We start from the raw sequence: 21,406 nt of genomic DNA, 5'->3' as shown, positions 1-21,406 counted from the left end.
ATATTGCTTTAGACAGAGAGTGAAATGAAAGGGAGCTTTTTTGCTCCTTTGATCACAGAGCTTCACTCTTCTGTATCTTTCCTCTGTTCTTTTCTTCAGGAATTGTCAGAAGAGCTGCATGGCCTATCATAAGCTGCAAGGATCTCATCAAGAAAACATCTAAGGGCTGTAATTATTCAATCCTGCTGCTCATTAAGAACTCCTCTATTGCCCATTCTTCAGAGGGATAGAGAGAGCGAGAGACAAAGATGGAAAGAGTGAGAAGGAAAGAGAAATGTGCCTGAACTATTCCAAAGTGGCAGAAAGTTGATACTGGTACTGTCAACCCTTTATTTTGGGTCATGGTTGATCCGTGATTTGGACGGATGATCCCAACCCACAGTTCAGAACACACCAGATGGGGTTGGCACTAAACTTTGCAGGACACCGGCCCTCCAGGACCAAGTCTGGACACCCCTGCCTTAAAGGGTTATTTAACTAGCTTTTACTTGAGCTTTTAATATGTAAGAGGTCAACATACTAAAATAATAACCTCCAAGTTTTATAGCTGAAAATGGCTTTGCTTCTTAAAAAACAACTTTTATAAACACTTGGCCCAGAAAACACCAAATTCTGAAATGTACCTCATAGACAGGTTAAACGCTACTGAAGAATATCAAAGCCTGTTTCTGAAGTCCTGTCCACTGATTTGCACATGACCTAGTCAGATGAGCCACAGACACATTCAGGTCCTCACATGAACTGAAGAGGGAGTTTAAAATGCAGAACTGTTATCCAATCATAGCTGTGGGCATTTACTTCCAAGCTGGTTGAGCAGACTGCCTAGAAAATCTGCACATACCCCGAGATGGCCTCAAAACCAGCGTATAAAAAATCATATTACTTATTGATTTTGATGTTTTTGAGAGAAAAAAAAACATTGCAAACGTCATAAGCGGACCTCAGACGGTAGAATAAAATAAAAAAAGATGATTCGTTAAAAAAGGGGGGATCTTTAAGTAGTTTGAGCCTCAAATGATCCATGAATTTGTAGTTTGCCAGGTTAGAGGCAAAAAAGTTTAAAAGTTAATCACAATTTTTGGAGGCACATACTATCAGTGGTGGAATGAGTACTGAAAAATCATACTTAAGTAAAAGTATCATTACTTGCCTAAAAATGTAGTGTAAGTAAAGATAAAGTATCTGTTGTAAATTTTGCTCAAAGTATGAGTAAAAAATAGACCTTTCAAAAGTACTCAAGAGCAGTGAGTAGTGAGTATTACACTGTAAAGAGCTGATGTGATTTGTGTAGTGTGTAGTTATAACATTCTGTAGTGCATTTAGTGATTGCCCAGCAGGCGCATAACATCTTAAGACATTAGTATTTGGTTAGATTTTGGTTGTGATGTCAGGTGACCAAAATTTAATGTCTAGCCAGTGTCTAAGGACAATGTTATTTTGATGTCCAATAACAACATGAAGTGACGTTAATATTTGGTTGATTTTAGGTTGTGTTAGAAACCGACCAACATCCAACGTCAAGCTAATATCTTTAATGTGATATTGACATCAAATACTGACATTTATTCATAAGGTATGGCAAACAAAATCCAACATTTAATAGACGTCATAGTGGTAAAGTCCACACAACGTCAACCTGTAACATCACTAGACATTGATATTTGGTTGATTTTAGGTTGGGCGTGGGACATTGACGTTTGCCTGACGTTGGGTTCTGATGTTAACCCAATTTCATTTCCAAACAAAATGCAACATCCCCCTGATGTTGGGGTACAACGTCAATCTGACATCATGTTGATGTCTTGAACAGTCTCTGGGTCAATGCTTTTAACACTTTCAAGCAGTTTGCTGCAATTATAAAGCGCACATATCTTGAGGTAGTTTAGTATGATGCGATTTACCTTTTATGTGTGATTTGATTGGACAGGAATCACAGGACTAATTTTTCTAATCCCCATAGACAGGAAAAAAATATAATGACTTCAGGTTGAAGGAAAGTAGCGGAGTAAAAGTATCAATTCTGCCCTAAAAATGTACTCAAGGGAAAGTAGAAGTACACATTTTTAAAACTACTAAGTAAAATTACTGAGGAAAAACTACTCAATTAGTAATTTGAGAATTTGTAATTTGTTACTTTATACCACTGCATACTATAAACTAAATACACAGTAAAAAATCTGTTATATTACCTTTTTTTTGTCTGGCAGCTGGGTTGCCAGGAAAAAAGAGTAAAATAACAGGTGTTAAATAACAGAAATTTCCCACTAAATTAATTTACAGTAAATTTCTGTAATTACCATCCATTTTTTTTTTAGTACATTTCTGTTATTTAACTGCTTTTTTAAAGTTTTTTTTCCCACCACCCCAGCTGCTGAAAAAAACTTAAAATAACAGATTTTTTACAGTTTATCTATTATCAGAATGATACAGTATCTTTATTTTTGGAATTATGATCGTGAAATAACCAGAACAGAATGCATTCTTCTGAATAGAAAGTCTGATCCCTTTTTTATATAATCTATAAATATTTCCTATTTTCTGTTTCGTAAATACTGTACCCAGGCCATAGCAGCTCCAAAGCAATGCATTATAAACCACACAGAACCCTAGCAACCACCTGGCACAGAGGCAGCAAGTTTCAAGGCATGAGGTGAATGTTAAAACTTTAACAATGCTTTTCTAAAACCTACAATAGAAGGTTAAATTTGAAAACATGAACGACAAGGGAAGAACGCACCATGTGAGTGGCAGGAAAACTAAATGGCTGATTCAGCACTAAACATCTCCTAAAATGTATTTGAAATGAAACAAGCTCCTGATATCAAGGGCAGATTGAAATGGAGCACAAGCCTTTTTTCTGATCTGCCAAATTAGAGCTCTTTGGGGCAAGTGCTGCTTTGTATAGAGTAGTTCTTGTTCTAAAATGAAAACTACGAGGGATAAAGTGAGTAATTCATGCAGAACGTTTGTAGAATAGCTGTTTAGAGAAACGGCTGATACTTCCTACAAGTGGCCCTGATCGAAACCAGCATGATGTTTATTTATGTCAGAGTCCATGTGAAACCTGCAATATCGAACAGAAACGCCTTTGCCATCCAGCACGGCTCATCCTTTTAAACTGCAATGGCTGTGAGGACACAAGTGCAGATTCAGAGAGCTCGTTTCTGAGAAAGAGAACAGAATGAGGGAGATGGCATCCGTACAAAAGAGCGATAAGCAGAGAGAGAGGAGGGAAAACAGTGAGATGATGGGTCCCATTAAAGAGAAATGGCTTGAAAAGACAAACTTTAAACTGACTTTGAAGCAACAGTCCTTTAAATAAATCATGTTGTGAGTCTCCCAAAATGGTGGCTGCATCCGGCACCTGCGTCTCATTTTAATAATTCATTTCCTGTCACATTCAAACATTCCTTAAAGCGCATGCATGTGTGTGCGTATGTGAGATAGAAGGAGAGTGTTTATCTTTTTTATCATGTCTTTAAAACCTAAGCTTTAGATGACAGAGAGAAACAGGCAAATGCAAGTAAGATTTGCATAACACAGATAGCTTGCGCTCGAAAAGAACTGAAAGGTTTGGATTTGGTAATTTCAAGTAATAAAAGAGGAATTAAGAACTGAGAACATGGATTTGATTTCATTGGTTGTAAAGTTTCTAAGCAACAGAAGTTTATCACAAATATAAAGGTCAGTCTGTGGAGGAGACCAGGGGCAATTGTAAGACTAAAATTATTTGAAAAGCAGGCAAATAAGATAGACTGATGACATTTAATCTGCACACGCTTGGTAGAATTGTCTGGATGAGAACAATAATTGCGATTGTTCCCCATTGTGAGAAATTGCACAAAGACCTGATGTTAAGATAGAAAAATGATTATGTGGACCTTAAGTATTGTTCTTCTATGGTCTAAAATTATGATGCCTTTGGAAGCAAACCTGTATCTGCTTTTCTCAAGCCCCATTAACACTGCAAGCAACATGCAGCTGCAAAGTGACCATTTGTTTTAATGGAGAGTTAGCAACTTTTGGTGATTACAGCTACTTTGAGCGACCGTATTTTTAAAGTGAACTTTTTTTATATGCCCCATAGAGACTTTACTGGTAGTGAGAATGAAGCTTCAGAATTATAATTATTTTTTAAGGGTTTTTCACCTTACTTTGAAAAGGACAGTAGAGGTTGTAGACAAGAAAGTATTTGGAGAAGAGAGAGGGGAAGGGTTGGCAAAGGACCTCGAGCCAGGAATCAAACTTGGTTCGCCATGAGCACCATGGTGCTATATGTCAGTGCACTTAACCACTAGGCTATTGGCGCCAACGAAGCTTCAGATTTAAGATCATGGCCAACTGACTCTTGGGTCCGCTGCCTTGTTTAGCTCTCAGTTCTCAGTCAAACTTGCTCAAATTTATTACTATTCTTAATCTTTATTTATTTATTTATTTTTTACATAACATTCTTAGAAAATAGTGTTGTACTGTACAATTATTACATGTTATCCTTGACAATATCCAAATTTTAAATAATTTCACAGCAACCACGGCAGGATCCATAAAGTCTCTTCTGAAAATGCTGTGAGAACCTGCAGCTTATTTGCATTTACTTTTATCCAAAAAATGGGTAGAAGTGATATGATATAATAAGTGATCCGTTCACTTCACTATTATGTGCCAAGCGAAAATGAAAAGTCCCTTTAAGACAAGTCATTTCACTCGGTGGCCATATTTGAAACGACTCTCGGGCAGTATGCTCAGGCATTCTGTCTGAATGCAGAAACATCAAATTCTCCAAAAGTGTTTGCTAAGCTTACGATTACATGACATTTAAAATCACCAATAAAATTAAACAAGATCTGTATCATAAGTTTTGTTTCTAAATGTTCAAATCAAACAAAATCAGCAATTTTTCAAGTTGTGCGAGTGAATGCACATGTGCACTCGAAAAGAACGAGATCACGACACCACCCTCATTTATGGCTGTTACACATCATCCTCTGAATAATGATTCATCAGATCATGCTGGTCTTTAGAAGTAATTCACAACTTGGCCTTGATGGTGAGAGATCTAACCACCAGATGTCACTGGTAAACACTCACATCCACATGAACTACAAATCTGCTTATAAATGGACTACATAACCAGTCATGCTCCACACACACAACCAGTTCCAGATCCTGACTGATTGCATAGCTGATACTGCTCATGTACTGATTACACACACATATATTGACCTTATTCTAAAATGCGGAAGTGCGCCTGTTTTCGCGATTGTCTTAGAACTTCCGATTCAGCCGCCTATGGGAGAAATGACTAGGAATAATAAACGGCAGAAAACGGTCAAACTACTTGCTCTACAAACAAATGTTTGCATGACTATACAGACCAAGTAGAATAATATAACAAGAAAATATCAAATTGCAACATCAAGCAGCGTAATGAGCAGTTTTTAATGTCTAAAAATGAATGGAAGTGAATGAGACCGGAAGTCTCAAGCCAAAAAGATGCAAATGGCAGCGCCCACTCGTCGGCGGAGAATAAGGTCAATACAGCTCACTGTGAAACTCTCAGGGATGAGTCGTGTTATCTGCCACAGTGACATTACAATGCGTTTTCCTAGCCCTGTTTTCCCGTGTACCTATCTTAGCCTTGTTTATCCAGTTCTCCTGTTTAGCCGCCTGTCTTCTGACCTCTTGCCTGTTACTTTGACTACGATTCTGGACTGTCTTCATACATTGACCTGTATTGACCTTTGCTTGCCTGATCACTGATTAAACCTGCATTTGGATCCAAACCAAATTTGTGTCACTCCCCTCGTTACAGTGAATCTCCTCTAGAAATGACAATGACTCTTTGTTTACAAGTTTGTATGAGTTTGAGTATTTGCAGTCATGTGATTTGCATTTGACAAGATGGGCTGTACCTCATGTTTGTTACATACAGAATACAAAACCAAAAACCAGGTGTTTTCAAGTGTTGTGGGTTAATTTTAAAAGTACAGATTTTAAGCTTTGTTATTACATTTCTTTTCTTTGTGAAGCAAATATTTGCTGAGACTGCAGTGCATTTGTTGACCACAAAAATTGTCATAAAAGCACATGTCTGGTCTAAGCTTCTCCACTGGAGAATCATTAGTCTATAGCGATCGAGTATTGGCTCCTGTACTAGTAGGTTGGGCATCATTCGCCATATTGACCCCTACTGTCACGGTTGCAGGTTTGTGCGCTTCTCCGGAGTGTATGTTGATCACGTGGGTTTGTTTTGTTTTGGTTATCCATGTGGATTTGTTAGGCTCACGTGTTATGACGTCATTCAGTTGGTCTGATTAGTTCGCCAGCTGAGGCTCATCATGGTGCCTATATCTGGGCGACGCTTTTGTGTGTCTGTGTCAGTTCGTTGTTATCACTCATGTTTGTGTGTCTGTGCTCAGGCCCTGCGGAGCTATCTGGATCTGGTTTTCCCCGTTCTGTTTCCTGCCCTGCGTTCTGCGTCCGTCTAGCCTGACACTATTTGTATTTGTCATCACAATAAACTTGTACACTTGCTATTGGATCCTCTATGACTCTCATTGAAACGTTACAGAACGAACTGACCTTTACATGGATCCAGCGAGTGTTTCCCAGATCTCCGAGTTCGTCTCCCACAGCAACGCTCGGATCGACCGTCAGGATGAGGCTCTGGCCACCACAGCTCAGGCGATCCAGGCCCTGGTTGGCCAAGTTTCATTGCTCACATCCCAGGTCCAACAACTGGTTACTCGTGCTGCACAGGCTGATACTCCACCTGCCCCCGAGACTGCACCGACCCCGGAAGTGTCACCAGCGCCTGCGGTTCCTGGTCGCTCTGTTGAGCCGCGTCTTCCACCTCCGACCAGCTACTCTGGAGAGCCTCTCTTGTGCCGATCCTTCCTGTCTAAGTGTTCCCTTTACATCTCACTGCAGCCGTCACTATTTTCCTCTGAACAATCTAAGGTGGCATTTGTCATCACCCTCCTTTCGGGAAAGGCGGCTCAGTGGGGAACTACAGCTTGGGAACAAAAGCTACCATGCTGCTCTACGTTTGACCTGTTCTCAAAAGAACTTAAGAAGGTCTTTGATCGATCCGCTTCCGGGAGAGAGGCCGCCCGAGTCCTCGCTGAACTCCGCCAGGGGAATCGGAGCGTAGCGGAGTACTCGATTGAGTTCCGAACACTAGCCGCTGAATGCGGCTGGAACGCGGAGGCCCAGTGGGACATGTTCCTGCACGGATTGTCTGATCGTCTGCAAGATGCGACCTATTCCTTAGATCTTCCTAAGACTCTGGACGAGCTGGTAGATTTGGCCATCCGTGTGGACACCAGACTGCTTCGGCGTGAGACTCGCCTGCAGCAGAGCAGATTTTCGGATCCCGTTCCTGACTTTCCGGCATTAACTGCGACACCGGAAGCGGTAAGCGCTGACCCGGAACCCATGCAGCTGGGGAGATCCCGCTTGTCCGTGCAAGAAAAGCGCCGACGGAGAATGGAGGGACTCTGCCTCTACTGCGGAGGGGCGGGTCATCGGGTGGTTTCCTGTCCCGTAAAAGACGACACCCATCAGTAGGTAAGGGGTTACTGATGGGTGAAATTAATTTGGAAAAATCCTCTACGGCTGCCACTTTATTGCCCGTCACTATATCATGGGGTTCCGGAAGTCATGACACCCATGCCCTCGTCGATTCCGGGGCGGAGGGAAATTTCATTGACTCCAGTTTCGCTTTCAGTTCTAAACTTCCGGTTATTGCACTGTCACAACCCATTGCAGTACGCGCCCTCAGTGGGCTTTCCCTTCCCACTATCACTCACTCCACCAAACCCATAAAACTTATCACGTCTGGAAATCATGTTGAACACATTTCATTTTTTTTAACAGACTGTTCCAACTCACCGGTGGTTTTAGGACATCCATGGTTAATTCTTCATAAACCTCACATTAATTGGGGTCTTAATTCCATATTTTCGTGGAGTGAGAAATGTCATGAGTCTTGTCTTTCGTCTGCTCGTTCTGCTGTTTCTTGTTCTGTGTTTCAGGAGGAGCGCATGGACCTGTCAAACGTGCCCAGTGAGTACCTCGACCTGAAGAGAGTGTTCAGTAAGTCTCGAGCTGCTTCTCTGCCTCCTCATCGTCCCTATGACTGTGCAATAGATTTATTGCCAGGTACCTCTCCGCCTAAAGGCAAGTTATACTCTCTTTCCATTCCTGAGAGGGAGGCCATGGAGAAATATATTTCTGATTCTCTAGCGGCCAAGATCATACGACCCTCTTCTTCTCCGGCGGGGGCGGGGTTCTTTTTTGTGAAAAAGAAGGATGGGTCTCTTAGACCTTGTATAGACTATCGAGGGCTGAACAGCATCACGGTGAAGAATACGTATCCTTTGCCGCTGATGTCTTCAGCGTTCGAGCGTCTGCAAGGGGCTTCGTTTTTCACGAAATTAGATCTCCGTAACGCATATCATTTGGTTCGCATGAAGCAGGGTCATGAGTGGAAAACCGCGTTTTTGACCCCCAGGGGGCATTTTGAATATTGTGTTCTTCCGTTCGGGCTTTCTAATGCTCCTGCGGTTTTCCAAGCACTCATAAATGACGTGTTGCGAGACATGATAGATCAGTTTATTTATGTCTACCTGAATGACATTCTGATTTTTTCTCGTTCTCTCCAGGAACATGTGCAGCACATCAGGCGAGTGCTTCAGCGGCTGCTAGAGAATGGGCTTTTTGTCAAGGCGGAGAAATGCGTGTTCCATGCACAGTCTGTTCCCTTTCTAGGACACATTGTGTCAGTCGAGGGGGTGCGCATGGATCCAGAGAAGGTTCAGGCTGTGGTGAATTGGCCAATCCCCGAGTCTCGTAAGGCCCTGCAGAGATTTCTGGGCTTCGCTAATTTTTACCGGCGTTTTATTCGCAATTTCAGCCAGCTCGCCGCCCCTCTGACGTCCTTAACCTCCGCCAAGACGCCTTTCAGGTGGTCGAGTGCAGCACAGGTTGCATTCACTAAACTAAAGAGCCGCTTTGTTTCAGCTCCTATTCTGGTGACACCTGATCCAGCCCGGCAGTTCGTGGTGGAGGTTGACGCGTCAGAGGTGGGCGTGGGCGCGATCCTGTCCCAGCGCGCAGCCTCGGATGACAGAATACATCCGTGCGCGTTTTTCTCTCACCGATTATCTCCCGCTGAACGAAATTACGACATTGGTAATAGGGAGTTGTTGGCTGTCAAACTCGCTTTGGAGGAGTGGCGTCATTGGTTGGAGGGTTCGGGGGTTCCCTTTATCGTTTGGACCGATCATAAGAACCTCGAATACATCAGGTCCGCCAAACGACTTAACTCCAGGCAGGCTCGGTGGGCATTATTTTTCGGACGTTTTGACTTTACCATCTCATATCGACCGGGTTCTAAAAACATCAAACCCGACGCGTTATCCCGTCTTTTTGATTCTTCCGAGCGCAATACGTCTCTTGAGCCCATCGTTCCCCAGAGGATTTGTATTTCTGCAGTAACATGGGAGATCGAGAGCAGGGTCCGCACAGCCCTGGATGGGGTAACGCCCCCGGTCGGATGCCCACCCAGTCGTTTGTTTGTGCCGGAGGAGATTCGGTCTGACGTCATTCGGTGGGGACATTCCTCCAAAGTGGCTTGTCATCCTGGGGTGAGTCGTACATTATTTTTGGTTAAACAGCGGTTTTGGTGGCCAGCTATGGCACGGGACATACGCGAGTTTGTTTTGGCCTGTTCTGTTTGTGCTGTTTCTAAGACTTCTAATCGCCCCCCTGCTGGACTCCTTCAGCCGCTGTCAGTGCCTTCGAGACCCTGGTCGCACATTTCGCTAGATTTCGTCACTGGTCTCCCGCCATCTGGTGGCAATACGGCTGTTTTGACCGTTGTGGACCGGTTCTCGAAGGCTACTCATTTCATTCCTCTGCCCAAATTACCCTCAGCCAGAGAGACAGCGGATGCTGTCATTAATCACGTCTTTCGCATTCATGGCCTCCCGACGGACGTGGTTTCTGACAGGGGACCCCAGTTTGTCTCTAAATTTTGGAGAGAATTCTGTCATTTATTGGGAGCGACTGTAAGCCTTTCTTCTGGTTTCCATCCTCAGAGTAACGGACAAACAGAGAGGGCCAATCAAGATCTCGAGCGTATGTTACGTTGTTTGGTTTCCCAAAATCCCGCCTCTTGGAGTCAGCAGCTCCCATGGGTGGAGTACGCACACAATTCATTACCAGTGTCGGCTACGGGCCTCTCTCCGTTTCAGTGTAGCTTAGGATACCAGCCACCAGCTTTTCCCAGTCTGGAATCCGAAATCGCGGTCCCCTCTGCCCACGCCTTTGTCCAGAGGTGCCGACGCACTTGGAGCAGAGCCAGACAGACCCTCCTCCAAGTAAATGCGCGCACCAAGGCTAAAGCCGATCGCCACCGGTCGAAGCCTCCCGTTTACGTCGTTGGTCAAAAAGTGTGGCTTTCAACTAAGAATATTCCCTTGCGTTCCGTATGTAATAAACTTGCACCTAAATTTTTTGGCCCATTCACTGTCATCAAGATCATTAGTCCAGTGGCAGTCCGCCTCAAACTTCCTCCAGCGTACAGGAGAATACATCCCGTGTTTCATGTTTCCAAATTAAAGCCCGTTTTTCATACGGCCATTAACCCGCCCACTCCGGTTCCCCCCCCGCCGCGTCTCGTAGATGGGGAGACCGTTTATTCGGTTAAGCGCATTCTGGACTCGAGACGGAGGGGACGAGGATTTCAGTACTTGGTGGACTGGGAAGGTTATGGTGCGGAGGAGAGGAGTTGGGTTCCTGCAAAGGACATATTGGATCACTCTCTTATCGATGATTACAATCGCCAGGTAAGCTCTTCTGGAAGCACCAGGAGGTGCTCGTAGGAGAGGAGGTAATGTCATGGTTGCAGGTTTGTGCGCTTCTCCGGAGTGTATGTTGATCACGTGGGTTTGTTTTGTTTTGGTTATCCATGTGGATTTGTTAGGCTCACGTGTTATGACGTCATTCAGTTGGTCTGATTAGTTCGCCAGCTGAGGCTCATCATGGTGCCTATATCTGGGCGACGCTTTTGTGTGTCTGTGTCAGTTCGTTGTTATCACTCATGTTTGTGTGTCTGTGCTCAGGCCCTGCGGAGCTATCTGGATCTGGTTTTCCCCGTTCTGTTTCCTGCCCTGCGTTCTGCGTCCGTCTAGCCTGACACTATTTGTATTTGTCATCACAATAAACTTGTACACTTGCTATTGGATCCTCTCTGACTCTCATTGAAACGTTACACCTACACTTTTCCCTATCGAAAACATACTACGAGTGACATGTCTTTTGTATTCTATAGTCTTTGAAATGACTCACAGAGTAGAGTCCACAGTTGCCTCAATTCTGTCATGTTTTCTGGCTGATTTGAGATCGCTTTGCTTCTGTCTCCCGCTGTCCTGATCCAGGGGCACAGTTTAATCTTCTCTTGATCAGGCTCATTATCAGATTTACTCGTGGTTTTAGAAAATATATATATGCTTGACTGAATCTGGGATTTTGAAAATACAAATATTATTTGGGTAGGCCACTATACCATTATTAATTTTTGCTGCTAACTGTGCATGAAACAATAATCACCAACCAATGAGAGTAATTGTAAACGTAAGAAAGCTGATTGGTCGAAAGTAACTAACTTTATGTGTGTCTGTGCAACATAGCTTTGCTCACTGTTTTTCACTTGGACTCAATCACATTCTCTCTCTCTCTCTCTCTCTCTCTCTCTCTTGAGGGTATTTACCATGCAATAGTTAATGTTGGATCAATAAAATAAATGCCAGAACGCAAAACACAAATTTCTGATATTTCCCGCTACAGAATCCAACAAGATCCAGCTCAAATTAAGCACTGAGTATGGCAATTGGCTGTAAAACTAATTAGGAAATAAGATGTTATTACAATAAAAACCAAAATGGTAAGATTATCAGTTAAATAACCGCATCTACTTGAATTAAATTTGATATTATAAATGGTTTTACATACTAAAATATGGGATGTAGGTTTATAACATATTGAGAGGATTAAAGGAAAATGTAAGAAATCAGCACATTACAGTTGGTCTTCTCTTAACTAGATGAATCATGTTTCATCCATTCATCCAAGCCTTTTCATTATCTAATGTGGCTAAGAATGCACGATTACATTGAAAGTGTTTGTTTCAACGTCCTCTTAATCATCCATCTTTTTCATTCTTCTGTATACCCTTAATAAGCTGCCTAGCCAGCCGACCATGAAAAGGAAGGCGAGGCAGACTGTAAAGGATAAATATGAGGAAGACATTGAGAAACTAATAGGCTGAGTTTCCTTTCTATAGCAGAGAAAACAAATGATACATTTATCAGTCTATAAATAAGGGGCAGCCAGAGATCAATAGCAATATGAAACCAAGGGGGTGTGTTTATGGACCTGCCCTGAGAGAGCGGGAGAGCTAAGCAGAAAGCTTATACTGTGAACAGAAAGTAACCCAGGCTTTCAGAGGCTAACTGATTGGAAACGGCTCTTTCAACTGTTTGTTACAGGCCTACCTTATTCCCTGGCCCCACTGCTCCATCAGAAAACAGCCTGGGGAAATGACTGAATGGGCCGTTACCGGCAGCAGGGAAAAGGGAGAGAAAGAAGGAAAGATATAGAGATGGATTGAGAATGCGGAAAATAAATCAGGTATGGGGCACATTTTGAAGTTCAGTCTAAAACCTCCCCCAGGGTTCATCTCCATCTGCAGAGTTGTGTTTGGAGTCATCTACTGTATCCAGGCCAGTGTGGCACACTCACAGGACTGATTCTATAGTAACAAACACATCGTTAAATCAGTTTGGAGAATAGAAATACACTGCAAGTGTCGAATTTTTACAATACACTTACAGAAATAAAAATAGTGTTGTCAGTGAGATAGCACTTTTTCAAATATTACAAATGATCCATACTGGTATCTTATAACTAGCTAAAATGTACATATTAGTGCTTAATTAGTACCTAAATGTATATATTGGACAGCTACATAAAACAACCTTTATACAAAAGGGCATATATAAACTATTCACAACTATTCATTGTGAGTAACGTGGTGGCCAAGTATGGTACTTAGAATACTCAGACATTGTCCTGGGGACTAATAGGGGTGAGGTTCTTGCTTAAAGGCAGCTAAACTTTGGGTTCTGATGGTAGAAGAAATCACTGTTAACTATGCCACTTTCAATTCCTTTGCTGGAAATCAAACCTTTAACGTTTGTGTTACAAGTCTGAATTTTTAACTGTAAGGCCACAACTGCCGCCAACATTGACTTTAACAACATCCCATTCTAAATACAGAGACAATAATATCAAACTGCAACAGCTTCTTTTTTATGATGAATATTTGCTGTGGGAATTTAGTCAGACAAATTGGATGAGAAAGCCTTAAACACAATTTCTATAAAGATCATCCCAAATGCGTTCAATATAGTTAAGATTAGGGCTCTTTGCGGACCAGTCAATTTCTTCAACATTAAACAATAAAAAAAAGACATTTCTGGTTGGTATCAAAAATTGCCTTCCCTAAACTGTTACCTTAAAGTATGAAAAGTAGCATTGTTGGTAAAATGAAGTACTACGCTCACATTGTAAAATTTATTTCTAAACTAATTTAGAGAGGATCACATGCTTATGTTTGACACGGCTGGCCCTGCATTAGCTAACATATGATTCACTAGTCAGATGATTCCTAACTTAGTATAAATAACCAAAGCTTCTTACCATAGTCATCTTTATCTGGAAGAATCCCCTTTCCACCCCCTCACCTTCTTTTTGTCCCTCTATAGGGCAGCAATTCAACACAGTGTCTAGCACTATTGCTTTACAGCAAGAACATCTCTGGTTCGGGTCTCTACCCAGCCAGTTGACTTTTCTGTGCAGAGTTCTTGTTCTCCCCATGCTCGAGTGGGTTTTTTCCCGGGTTCTCCGGTGTCGTCCCACAGTCCAAAACATGAGACATAAGTAAATCGACCAAACCAAATCAGCACTATAGACAAATTCACTAGCAACATACCCTCATAGCAATCCTCAGCAGCAGGGGGGTTCTCAAGATCAACCTGAGCTCAAATTACCCTCTCGCCCTGCAAACAGGAGGAAGCCCCAGCCTCGAGGATCTTATGAGCTCAGGGCTCTCCCAAGACAGCATGCCAAACAAGCTTTACTACAAATCATCAGCTAAGTGTGAACTCTTGAATTATATGTTATATTGTTTGCTCACTGTCCTTATGATGCAATTTTAGTAATTATCAGTTACTGTATTCTTACACAATGTCTGCGTACAATTAGATTTTTCTGTGCTTGCTTTGCTAAAATGACTTATTTAATCCACTTGATTCCACAAAATACCTTCAGAATCTGCACTAAGGTGCTGTTTCCACCTGGTATTAACATTTTCAATGATCTAAATGCAAGTGGTCAGCTAAGATGCAGTACCCCATATTAACATGCGTTCAAATGTACTGTATCTTTTGTGACTACTTGTGTTAATATTTGATTGACACCCCTCACTCGTATTTCATATAACTAACATCACTTTTACAGGAGTGTGCAGCAGAGAAAAAGTACTAATGAATGAGCAAGCATCTGTTGTGTGTAACCTATGAGTGTAAAAGCAAGTAAAAAGAATTTGCATGGCCCCTATGATTAAAATGTGTTTTGGTAAGACATTGCTTTTTTCTCATAACATCTAAAGTAGCTGCTCTTTTGTGACTGTATTGTAATTAGAAAAGAAAAGCCAGCAGATCTAATCTATTTGGAAGTGGAAAAGTAAAAATCATTTTTTAAAAATGAGTCCCTGTTTATGACATTAACTAATTATAGGATTGAAAATGAAAATGCATCCTAATAATAGGTGTACAATGTAAATGTATAATAATGGGAACTAAGAGTGTTTATACAAAGAGAATAAAAAAACTTGACACACAGAGCCAACAAAAGTCAACCATGTCTAACTGCATGTGGAATACTAAAGGCAGAACTCTGCAAGGAACTTTACACAGATTGAGGAACTTGCACGTGATATGAAGACATACACAGTGTTACATATTTACACGGCAAAGAAACATTTACACTTCACAGAGAACTCAAAAATCTCCAAACCAAACTCAACCCAGCAAGGATGACATTTGCATAACACGAAGAACCCTCACACTGCATATAGAGCCTCAGTATAGCATTAGTTTGGGCTCCTCTCTGCCAAAGATTATTTAAAAGTCTCCTGGTGATTTATGGGAAGGGCAGTAGTGCTCACCTTCAGAGTTCAGACTTCATAGACTATATAAAGTGGATTGTCATAAAATTCAACGAGCTGTAATGAGGCCGAAATGAGATCATGATTTATTCAATCTCTTGCTCTACCTTAAAGCTGTATTTTTCAATAAATGCCATGCTCTCTGAAGCTTACTTCTGCATAATGAAGTACTACTAGTGCGATAACCCCTTTAAAATGACTGCTGTTTTGTGCTAGTTCAGGTTTTATATGTGTAACTTTCACTAAAAAGTATCCGCTTATTGTAAATATACAGTAAACACACAATTTTACAAGTTTGATGTGTTACACAGACAATAATCTAACTATACTCTTAAACAGTGGTGGATGAATTAAACAAACCAGGCATTTAATTATAGCCACAGATACTTTAATAAAATATTACTCAGTAGAAGTATAAAGTTTTTTTTTCCGTTGATTTTTTTTCAAGTTAGCTGAATTACCAAAAACTTGTCATGCTCTAATAAACTCACTATATCATATACTATATTATGATAATTCAAGTGAAAATGTAAAATCACATCAATCACACTCGATCAGTTTGCAAAAAGAGTGAATCTTCTAATGAAGACTGATTCTGAACAGAACACTTTAATCAGTGAGTTGATTCCTGGAGACCCACTCTGAATGAATCATTTGAATCAGTGAGTTATTAATTGGAGACTAACTCTGATTTAATCGTTAAATCTGTGATTTGTTTACAGTAGACTCAATCTGAATGGATTCAATGATTCATTTAACAGAAACTCATTCTGAATGAATCATTTGAATCAGTTAGTTGTTTACTGGGGACTCACTCTAAAATAATAATATAATCAGTTATTTGTTAACTAGACACGCACTCTGAAAGAATCAGTGAATCAGTGATTTGTTTCCTAGAGACTCACTCTGAATAAATCATTTGAATCAGTGATTTGTATACCAGAGGCTCGTTGTGAATGGATCATTTGAATCAGATATTTGTTTACCAGAGATTCTCTCTAAACAGATCATTTTATTTAGTGAGTTGTTTACTGGAGACTCACTCTGAAATAATCATTGAATCAGTGATTTGTTTACTGGAGACTCACTCTGAATTAATAATTAAATTAGTGATTTGTTTATCGGAGACTCACTCTGAACAGATCATTTGAATCAGTGACTTGTTTACTGCAGACTCACTCTGAATGGAGCATTTGAATGAGTGAGTTGCTTACTAGATGCTCACTCTGAATGAATCATTAAATCAGTGATTTATTTATTGGAGACTCTGAATTAATTATTTGAATCAGTAATTTGTTTACCAGAGACACTAAAAATGAATAATTTGAATCAGTGAGTTTTTTACTGGAGACTCACTCTGAATGGATAATTAAATCAGCATGTTTTACTGGAGACTGAAATATTTATTTGAATCAGTGAATTTATTATTTTATTTTATTTTTTTACCAGCGACTCACTGTAAATGAATCATTTAAAACCAGTGATTTGTTTACCAGAGACTCTGTTTGAATTAATTATTTGAATCAATGACTTATCTACTGAGGACTCACTCTGAACAAACAATCTGAATCAGTGATTTGTTTACTGGAGACTCACTCTGAATAAATAATTAAATCAGTGATTTGTTTACTGGAGACTCACTCTGATTAAATCATTTGAATCTATGATTTGTTTAGAGACTCACTATAAACAAATCATTTAAATCAGTGAGTCACAGTGAACAAACAATCTGAATTAGTGATTTGCCTCAGGAGTTTCCCTAAATGAAACGGTGAAAGTAAACATTACCATGAACATCTTAATAAAGGAAAAAACACATTAAGGGTGTTTCTTTGCTGAAATTCGTAGTAAAATCTGTTTTATTTATATTGTGCAGAGTATATTTATAATGTTTTTATGCAGAGTCTATATTTTGAAAAGGGGAAAAACAATAAATCGTTGTATGAATGGTGTAATGTTTAAATAATTTACCATTTAAAACACTTGAAGGTCATGTGACCATCAGAAAGAACGCAGCATCTCATTTCTCAAAGGAAGCGTTCTCTGCCCCCGCGGTCTCCTGAGTTTGTTCTTCCGAGGACACCTGGCAAGACCGGTCTCCACAAGAACGCAAGTCTGTTCTCTGCATTCTTGGAATTGAGAAACAGCCAGAGAGTTGTTTACCAGAGATTCACTCTGAATAAATAATTTGAACCATTGAGTTGTTTACTGGAGACTCACTCTGAACAGATCATTTGAATCAGTGAGTTGTTGACTTGTTAACAGATATAAGTATAATGCACCAATCAATAGCTTAGTGCAATTTATGAACCAATTTAACAGGTTAGCTGAAAATAAAAACAGCTTGTTTAAGAATTTAACGCTCTGATCTTGTCTCTTCACTCCAATTTCTCAGTTTCAAAATAAATATCAGCTAAATGTAAGAAAGGTAGTGAAGTAAAAAGTACAATATTTTGTTTTGGAATATAGTAAAGCAAAAGTTTCCAAAAAAAAAAAAAAAAAACATACAGATACCTAAAATATGTACTAAAATACAGAAGCAAAGTAAAAAATTTTTTTTAATAATTTATAAAATAAAGGTTCTTTATTAGCATGTAAATCCATGAAGAAGCTTTAACATCCGTTCAATGAAAAAAAGTTCTTTAAAGTGGCAAAACAAGTTCTTAAGATTGTTAAAATGCTCCTCAGAGCAAGGCCATTTATGATCTCAAGTGAAAATGGCAAAAAGAAGCTTCCAAAAACTTATTTTTAAGATCATACAGTATGCGGAAAGACTTTAGTTTCACTGCACATTCACATTTCACTCCTACATTCACATGTAGGAGATTAAATGGATTCTGTTAAAAGTACAAATCTTTTACAAACTGGCAGATGACTATTCATATTGACAGGTTTTCACAACATGGTGATTCACCAAAGCAATCCATCTTGCTGACCAATTAAATCAGTCAAATGTTTGAAAGCTGCATTTTCCACTGTTGGCTTTGAGATTTGAGATAACCTTTGAGGATACATGCATTGATCTGCAACTGCACATTGAACGGCTTGTCTCGTTTTTTGCTAGGAATTTTTTTTTGCTTTGAGTTGTGAGATCAGAAGCACGGACACATTTGTATGCATTTTGTTTGGTGGTTTTGCTAGACTGGATAGACTGATTGCATGCAGATCTGAAATAACAAATTCCAGTGTCAGATGGCCACTCATTAAAGCACAAACAAAAAGAAGACTCTTCCTCAACCAGCGGAGATCCTTCATTTGTATTATATATAGATATCCCTCCTGCAAGCAATTCCATAAAGAGGAGGGGATAAAATCATCCATGAAACACTTTGGTGATGAAAAAAATGGTAAATGACATTTGGGGTGAGTGTACTTCGAAATGTTTAAAAATGTCTCCTCCATTATTAGATATGATGCTAAAGCAGTTTGTGGTTTGGATAATCAAAAGTTTTTATTGTTTAATGTTTAGGCATGTCTATCTCAGAGTTCTAACAGCACTCATCAATGTCAAAATAACTGAAACAGCCATTAAAATCACAGGCACCAAACATGAGTTCCAGTATAGTATTTCAATTGAGTTAAAATCATGAGCAATTTTAAGATTTTTACTTAATTGTGCATTCACACTGAAAGCAGTGAGGATAAAATCATCCATGAAGCACTTTGGTGATGAAAAAAATTATAAATGACATTTGGGGTGAGTGTACTTGGAAATGTTTAAAAATGTATCCTCCATTATTAGATATGATGCTAAAGCAGATATTCCATCAACAGGTATATCTGAGTACTAAATTAACAAAATAGACGTATAATCTTTCTGATTTAGCAGATTTTTACTGTTTACTGTAAAAGGACAGAATTGTACTGTTTGCATTTCTACATTCAAGTACAAACATCTTTTCTATAATTAAGGAAACATCTTTCTATTTATTACAACATAAACTTTGACATTTGACATTTCTATTCATGACAAAATAAGCTTTGCTAAATTACATAAACATTCATTTAAAGACTTCACTCTAAGGTCAATTTAATTGTCAGCTAATTTCATCTTCCAAGTTTAAAATCATTTTGGGGCAGGATCGAAACCAATGATGTAGCGTCGATCTGCCTGTCCAGTTATGACATGTCAGTTTCTCTATTTTATTATAGTGGAGTTTTCCTATCCTATGAGAAGACCCATCTTCTTAATTATTTATGACTGCTCGTGCTTTTCAAAGGCATGGCAGACCTGCCAAGCTATGAGACCTCGCCTACGCTTTTTAGCTATTCATGCATTTGTTTCCATGATCCACGGGGTTTGGTGCATATTTTTCCCCACAATGCTGCTAGGACTGATTCAGCAAAGCTGCTGGTTTGCAGCAAGCATTTTTGTCGGGAGAGCTGTATGAGAATTGGAGAATGGCAATTTGCACTTTGTAAACTATAAAATAATGCGTCTCCTCACCCGGCTTGTGTCTCATTTTGTTAGCCAACTGACAACAGTTGTTTACTCCTGTCTTTTTTTCCTGCTCTGCCAGCCACGCCCCCTCCTCCCTCCGCTCGCAGCACTCCACACCCATCGCGAAGCATTTTAAAAAGAAAAAATAGAGGTAGACTTAAACTGAAAGTTGGGGGTTTCATGGTCCATTAAGAGAGCTGTCACTCATTTACTTCTGTGCAAATTTTATTAGTACACAAACTCCGACCTACCTACAGGTAGTACCTACAGGTATGTGTACGATATGCAGTGAAATGCTTATACGACAACCTTAAAAATATCTATATGAAACAAATTATGAAATAAAATAGCTAAGATATAGATAATATAGATATAGAAAATAAGAACAAATACAAAAAATATAAAGGTGTCACGGTGGCTAGCAAGCAAGAAGGTTGCTGGTTCGAGTCCCGGCATGTTCTCCCAGTGTTCGTGTGGGTTTCCTCCAGGTGCTCTGGTTTTCCACACAGTCCAAAACATGCACTGTAAGTGAATTGGATGAACTAATTTGGCTGTAGTGTATGAGTGTGTGTGAACGCGAGAGTGTATGGGTGTTTCCCAGTACTGCAGCTGAAAAGGGTTATGCTGGATAAGTTGGGGGTTCATTTCACTGTGGCTGTTCCTGACAAATCAGGGACTAAGCTGAATAAAAATGAATGAATAAAAAATAGCTATACAATGTAGAAAAGTTGAAAACACTATGTACAATGAAAAGAACTGAAATGGAATTGAAATAGAAATGTTCAGGGAGTGTGCAAAAAAGGCATGATTGTTCATAAATGCACTACATTGTCCGAAGATCTGCTTTAATCTTTTATATTTAGAGTTAAACTTTAAATGAGAATAGCAAAATGTTCATATGTGTTATACTTCTCAATATTCAGTTTCAGTTGGAAGTAGGCTACATCAAAATACTTAAATAAAAGTCAGGTTCACGCCGGATTCAAAGGTCAAACCTGAGAACAGATCAAGCTTTTGTCATAGCTTTAAGATTACAAAGCTGTAGTTGAGACGAAACTCACCTGAAACGACTGGTCTCGTCCATTGAAAGTCATTGGCTCTGTGAAGAACTCCGTGTCCTGCAGAAGCCTCCCGTGACCCCCGTACTGCACCTCGTCCGAGTTCAATTTGATCTTATATCTGATACGAAGCCATGATTAAGGAACTGTAAGAAGACTTCAGTGAAACGCTCTTTGGTCTTGTGACATTTATCTCTCTCTTATTCTTTTTTTTCTCATCAGGAGTAGCTCAGGGACAGATGGTTGGCCAGATAATGATAAACGCATGAGATGTGATGGATGGCTAAGCGAGAGAGAAGCCACCAGACAAATGACACGCAAGACATGGATCTCTATCTACATCTCCAGGTGAAACACAGGGACATTTGCCATCACAAGTGAGCTCTGAGCAAACAAATAATGACTTTCAGACTTTTTTTTTGCCATACAAATAACAAGCACTAAAATGTCATTCAGTGTAATGATAGCTTATATAACAAAATCCAAGCAGGCATATTTAGAATGAGAAACATTTAATGACATATTAAGGATACATTTTGGGGTCACGGTGCGGCCCTAAAACTTTTTCAAACTATTTATTTTCATAATACTCCAAACTAAAAGATTTTACCC

At 39.9% G+C, this 21,406-nt stretch overlaps 1 protein-coding gene and 1 long non-coding RNA gene across 2 annotated transcripts in view; one reads left to right on the top strand and one right to left on the bottom strand.

The window, feature by feature from the left end:
• Nucleotides 1–21,406, bottom strand: part of gbe1a (glucan (1,4-alpha-), branching enzyme 1a) — a 255,017-nt gene that overhangs the window by 14,431 nt on the left and 219,180 nt on the right. Inside the window, exon 15 of the mRNA XM_021479344.3 lies at nt 20,798–20,915. Within this exon, the coding sequence (XP_021335019.2) occupies nt 20,798–20,915 (118 nt within the window). The remainder of the gene's footprint in view (nt 1–20,797; nt 20,916–21,406) is intronic.
• Nucleotides 12,555–21,406, top strand: part of LOC141376377 (uncharacterized) — a 19,473-nt gene continuing 10,621 nt past the window's right edge. The window contains exons 1-2 of the long non-coding RNA XR_012386336.1: nt 12,555–12,696; nt 21,017–21,142. This is a non-coding gene — a long non-coding RNA (uncharacterized lncRNA). The remainder of the gene's footprint in view (nt 12,697–21,016; nt 21,143–21,406) is intronic.

This window comes from Danio rerio, chromosome 10 (genome assembly GCF_049306965.1).
Source record: "Danio rerio strain Tuebingen ecotype United States chromosome 10, GRCz12tu, whole genome shotgun sequence".
Lineage (NCBI taxonomy): Eukaryota > Metazoa > Chordata > Actinopteri > Cypriniformes > Danionidae > Danio > Danio rerio.
This window is presented reverse-complemented; position numbering and strand designations above follow the sequence as displayed.